Here is a 6,363-nt window from a genome sequence, read left to right on the forward strand (position 1 = left end):
CAACCCAAACCAGTCTGGGATTCTATAGTTTTCAAGTGCTTCAGGTTGTATGGATGAATTAAATGCCTGGGTAGACAAATGCCAAATCTCCAAATTTTGGTGAATAGAGATGGAAAAAATTAATCCTTCATGTCACTAACTGCTGACAAACCATAAAGGATTAGGACACCCATTCCCAGTGCTTGGATAGATGGATAGCCTTCCCAGCTATCACAAGGGCTCCAGGAATAGAGATGCTTTCCCCGGACTTCTTCCCCCTGAAGTTCTAAAAGGAGTTAGTTATTACCTTGAATTCCTGAGATGAATCCAACTGCTCAGCCAGGCAGGAAAGCAGCATTTGCTCCTGGAAAGGGGAACACAGAGTCCTGTGGATTCCCCATTCCTTCACAAGAGCTACAGTGGCTGAGGCTGCCTGGATTTCTGGGATTACTGCCTTTTGTCCAGCCTTCAATGCAAATAGGCCAGGTGAGATAAGATCTGCACACAGCAGGGCTTGTCCTCTCTGCTTACAGCCAGCCTGGGCTTCTGTGGTGGCAAAACACTCTGAGATCCATTTCAAAGCAAACAAGCTAAGAACAAGGGGAATAAAAGCAATAAAAACTGCTCCCCTTTCCAGCAGTGTGTACCAGTGCTTAGCCACAGGGAATGTTCCATCAGGATCTGAAGGGGCGCCAGGGAAGCTGCAGAGGGAGTCCTGGTTAGGAACTGCAGGGACAGGACAAGGAATAATGGGGAGAAATTGAAAGAGGGAAATTTAGATATGATATTAGGAAGAGGTTTTTCCTGTGAGGGTGGTGAGACACTGGCACAGGTTACCCAGGGAGGCTGTGTTTGCCCCAACCCTGGCAGTGTTCAAAGCCAGGTTGGCTAAAGCCTTGAGCATCCTGGTTGCTCACAGGGAAGAGTTCCTTCCCAGAATCCCATCTCGCCGTACCCTCTGGCAGTGAGAAGCCATTCCCTTGTCCTCTCATTTCATATCCTTGTCCAAAGTCCCTCTGCAGCTCTCTTGGAGCGCTTGAGGCACTGAAAGAGGCTCTAAGGTCTCCCTGGAGCGTTCTCCAGGCTGAACACCTCCACCCTGTGGGATTCTTTTTTCCCCACTTCCAACCCCAACATATCAAAGCAGCAATACCCAGGTGGGAGGTGTCCCTGCCCAGGGCAGGGGGTTGGGACTGGATGATCTCTGAGCTCCATTCCAACCCCTGAACAATCTATAAATCTAAGTTACACACTGAGGAGACACAGTTCGTCTTGTCTTAGGAGGCTGAGGGGGGAGCAGAGCAAGATTAGGTTGTATTAGCATATAGAGTATCAAAGCTTGACGATGGTATCTAGTTACAAAACACCAGAAATAACATTTCCTGTGGCTCAGGAGACACAGCAGCTCCTCCTGACAGCCCCACACAAGGAATCTTGCTAAGATAACATCTGTCTCTGGATAATATGCCAGAATTCACAAGGTCTTTGTACAAAGTACACCAACAGTCCTCTTCTGCAGCCTGGGCTGTTTGCAGTCTGCTCCCCACGGCTTCCAGGATATCTTTCCGCCCTGGAGGGGCGTTAAACCAGCCACTGGAAGGCGTTGGTGTTGCTGTTTGTGAGCTAAATACATGTTTTCATTCAACAAGTGAAAACATTTTCCTCTCCTGCAGCCTGACTCACGCTGAGAAAGGGTTATTGACTCTGTGCCAAGCTCTTTTGTAATCACACCTCACTAGGGCATAGCAGGGAGATAAAGCAGTGTTCAGACCTTCCTCTCCTCCCTGCACAGGGAGCTGAGCTGCCCATTTCACCTTGTGGCTCTATGGAAACTCGGCAGGAGGGAACTCCACTGCAGGACCTGACTGGAGACATCCTGGTGCTATTCCCTGCTGCAGATGGGATTTTAGCCTTACTCCATCTCTCCTCAAGACCAAGAGTGTAACTTGTGCTTGCTGAATCAGAAGCAGAGGCAGAACAAGAGGTTTGGACAATCCCATTCTCTGTGTTTTAAAGTGAGATCAGGTTGCACAGGGCTTGGAGCAACCTGGGCTAGTGGAATTTGTCCCTGTCCGTGGCAGGGGGTGGAATATGACTCTTAAGGTCCTTCCAACACAAATCATCTGTGATGCTAACACTAAGAATAAAGCAGGAGCTTGGGGAATTGGATTCCTTTGTGGACATTTAGATCTTTTTTGTAAACACCTTTTTGGCCAGGAGGAGAAGGAAAAGTAGGGAAATTGTTGCAGGTTGATGCTTGTTTTAACTGCAGTTTGGCAACCAACCATGAGGAATGAGGCAAGAGGACTTAGAAAGAGCTGTTCTAGCCTGATCTAAAGCTTATTTGTCCAGCAAACTTCTGCTGGGAAACAAATATTAATAAGAAAGACAAGGCAGAAGCTGAACTAGATTATTCCTAGTCCATAGACTAGACTATATCCAGACTAGACTGTACCTAGTCTCCTTGATTTGACATACTCTGATCACTTGCCTTCTCACTTCCCACTTATCACTTGGAGGGATATATCTTGGCCCTATCTAATAGACACCATGAACCAGTGGAAAATGAGATCTGCTGCTAACCTCCTCCCCCAAAATGCATGGAATTAACAAGATATTTCACATTTGTAGACTCACACTGTAGATTCAAACTCATTAGTGACCTCCCAATACTTTTTATAAATCATTTACCTTGGGTTTCACATATTCAGGCAAGACCTGTGGGGGTCAAGCCCAAGGAGAGGCAGGAATCAGTGCAGGATTTGGGAATACTGCTTGAAACTCTCTCTGTAGCTGTGTCATGCTAAAGCACTGCAAAACAGGTGACACATGGGCATGGTACATCCTCAGCAGTTTGCATTTTACTGTGCCAACAGCATTACAACTCCACACCAGGCCAGAAGAAACCATTCACCTTACATTTTATGGATTTGCCCTTAAAAATCTCTCATCTGAGGACAGGATTGATGATTTATTCTTTTTTGGGAAAGGTATTTCTATAAATCATTAAAAAGTTAACCTCTCTAAAGATTAGAAAAGCTTAGTCAAAACTCTGTAATACCAACAGTGGGGCCAAGCAGAAGCAGTTCTGGTCTCCAAGGAATAGCAACATTCACTACAAGTGGAACAGCATCCACGAGGACAGCTGGAAGTGACAGCTTGCAGCTCTTCCAAGGAATCTCACAAGAAAGATTCAATGGCTTATGGACACATCACTGTGCCAGGTGACAATGCCACTCCTCTTTAATCAGTCAGCTTGCCACACAAAGGGAGTATTATTCTATTTACATTCAAAAATAGCATCTTTTTCTCTTCAGTACATAGTGGGAAGGCCTGGAAATGAGGTCAGGAGAAACCCTTCTAGCACAGGTGGAGGACAGCTTTGTTGATCTCTGGGTTTGTCCAGTCGTTCCTGATATCATCGAGGTGGTTATCAAAATCCACAAGGGTCTCGTAGGACTTGCTGTCCAGGAGAGATGCAGCAATTCTCTGGGCTTCAGTCCAGTCTTCACAAAAATCACTAGGATGGAAAAGAATACACAGGAATCACAAAGAAAATCTGGAAATGAAGCCAAATTGCAGCATGGTCAGGTGGTCACAGACAGCAATCAGCTGTCCTTCCTTGAAACAGCTTTAAAATCACTCAGCTACACCCACAGAGTCACTCAGCTACCAAGTTTTGCCCTCATCCAGACAACCTGTTCTTCCTTGCTACCCCAAACACCACTGAACTCTGAGTTTACTCACACATGTGGGTCCTTGCACCTCCACTTGTTCTCATGTAGCTCGTACACATGAATGGCAGGTTCCACACACTCCATCGTGAACTTGGTGTTGTCAACCTGGTGTGAGGCACAAAAACATCACTTCAGCCTCCTCCTCCAGACCCCAAGTCAAGAGATACATCAAAACCAAAGTCAGTTTGTAAAACAGGGCACCTTACACTCATAGAACCATCAAGGTTGGAGGAGACCTCTAAGATCAGCAAGTCCAACCATTAAACTGTCACTGCTGTAACCCCTAAACCATATCCTCACCCACTGTTCTACTTCCAAACAGCCAAACTTAAGCAGCCAACACCCTCTGTCACTGCGGCAAGGAGGCAAAGCCCCTTTGTGACATGAAAGATATGAATTTAAGGTCCAGAAGGGAGGCTGAAGCCTTGAATGTGCTGCTTGAAGTGCAGACAAGACTTCCACTTCCTCTGAGGAGGCAGAGAGCTAACCACAGTCTCTCTGCAGACTTCACTGGCTACAGGTCACTGTGTTTCTTCCCCAGAGAATTTGGAGGGGAAGAGAAGATTAATCACTTCTTAAAGGACCCAGAGAACATTTTCAAGGCTGGTCCAACACCAGAATGCAGGAGGAGGGTGAGGGGAATGAAGGTATTTACCATGATGAGTGCTGTGTCAGTAAAGCCTTCTGCAATCCTGGATGCCACTTTTTCTGCCACCTGGTTGGGACTGGAGCAGAAAGGAAAAGGAACTGAGTTATGTGAGCCATGAAACCAGCAGAAAATATGCTCAGAGAGATGTGAAAATAACACTGTGTGCTTGCAAACAGGAACAAGACAACAAGCTGATGTTACAGCTGATAGTTAGAAGGGCAAGAAACCCCCAGGGCCTCACTGCAGCACATGATGTGGATCTCAGCTGTGCTTAGGGAATGGGTTTGGAATGGCAAAATGCTCATTTTGGGCCCTCCTAGCTTCTTCCATCAGGCCAAAGGTCAGAGACACCTCTGCCCTGGTAGGCATTTAAAATACAAATGGAGTTTTCTCCCCAGTTTATCACAGTTTCATAGCATGTTAAGGGGCTAGAATGGACCTTAGAGGTCATCTAGTCCCAACCCCCTGCCCTGGGCAGGGACACCTCCCACCAGACCAGGTTGCTCAAGGCTTTATCCAACCTGGAATGAACACTGCCAGGGCTGGGCAGCCACAACCTCCCTGGGCAACCTGTGCCAGTGTCCAAATTTGCACTTGAACTCACTCAGTGTCCAGTTTTTCTACCAAAATCCTTTTAAAAAGATCTTTTAAAACCTTTACCATGTTCCAAATCTCTCTGTGGTGCCATTTAATTTCTTCAGAAATGAAAGGTTTAAAAATCCCACTAAACCTGTGATACTCTTTCAAACCTCCAACAGAACAAACTATATCTCCTCCTTAAAAATATCTCTAGGAGATTTATTTCCCTCAAAAGGAAAGGATAAATAATGCTTTTATCTCTGGTAGATACCTTAGAAGTCACAAGTATTACTTAAAACAACATACTTGAGTCTGAATCTACATTAACAAATAACTGGAATTATAGAACCATGGAATGGTTTAAGTTGGAAGAGACCTTAAAGCTCATCTCATCCTACTATCTGCCATGGGCAGGGACACCTTCCACTAGCCCAGGTTGCTCCAAGTCCCATCCAACCTGGCCTGGACCATTTCCAGGGACCTAATAATACTTTCAACAAGCTGTTCCTAATTTTAAATGTAAATATGATGCACTCTCATCAGTCCCAACACTGGATTTGTCCAACAGATCCAGGGGGAAACATCTGATACATGTCTAAAGTTAAATTGTGGCTCCACAGAAGTTTCCTTATTGCTTATTGAGTCATCTGAGCCAGCTCCCAAGGAAAAAATGACTAATCCTGGGGAAAAGAAGTGATAAATAAGAGATATCACTGCTTGACTAGCATCATCTTCCACTTGAAGAGTGTCTCTTTACCACCTAGGAAAATGTTTCCATAAAACTCAAGAGATAATTAAGCTGTTTACTAAGAATTAGGTCACTTCTGACTTTCCATAAGATACTTGGGAGTTGTCAGAGTTTACAAGCAAAACAAGCTGCAAATTTGGGCTATTTCCCTGACAACTGCAATTAAACTACTTGGCAGCCAGTCAAAAACTGCCCTTTTATAGCATCCACCAAAAGAGGGATTGTGGGGAAAGCCTGGAATTCTGCACCTGAACAAAGGCCACATCCCCCCAAGCCCATGGAGACAATGTGGAAGCAGATGCCAGTTGTCAAAAGGAAGCAACACATGGGATTTGTGTGGCTGATTTTTCCTGGCACAGTCCAAAGTACAACCTAAGAGAGCAAACAGAAGGAAATATTGCACCAACACACACCTGGCATCCTTCACACGTTCGTTTGCCTGGTAGTATCCAGCTATCACGTAGCTGTTCTCCTTGCACCAGGAGTCAATCTGAAAAGGCAACAGGGAACAGTGAAAACCAGGAAAAAAACAAGGAAAAATAACCTCAGAATAAAGGAAATCTCATGCCTGTCCCAGAAATAAACCAATACTGAGCATTAAAACATCTTTGCCAATGGGCTCTTTAAATATGTCTAGATTTATTTTTTTACATATCTTATATATATATTGT

At 45.1% G+C, this 6,363-nt stretch overlaps 1 protein-coding gene across 1 annotated transcript; it reads right to left on the reverse strand.

Annotated features, from left to right (window-relative positions):
* Positions 1-3,211: 3,211 nt before the first annotated feature.
* Positions 3,212-6,182, reverse strand: EMC8 (ER membrane protein complex subunit 8; the record flags this gene model as incomplete). The annotated part of the gene is made up of 4 exons (XM_009080892.1): positions 3,212-3,499; positions 3,727-3,821; positions 4,372-4,441; positions 6,106-6,182. Coding segments are annotated over 4 exons (402 nt in total), but the record flags the coding sequence as incomplete, so codon positions are not given.
* Between the last annotated feature and the right edge of the window lie 181 nt (positions 6,183-6,363).

The sequence above is a fragment of the Acanthisitta chloris genome, unplaced genomic scaffold (genome assembly GCF_000695815.1).
Source record: "Acanthisitta chloris isolate BGI_N310 unplaced genomic scaffold, ASM69581v1 scaffold31128, whole genome shotgun sequence".
NCBI classification, from domain to species: domain Eukaryota; kingdom Metazoa; phylum Chordata; class Aves; order Passeriformes; family Acanthisittidae; genus Acanthisitta; species Acanthisitta chloris.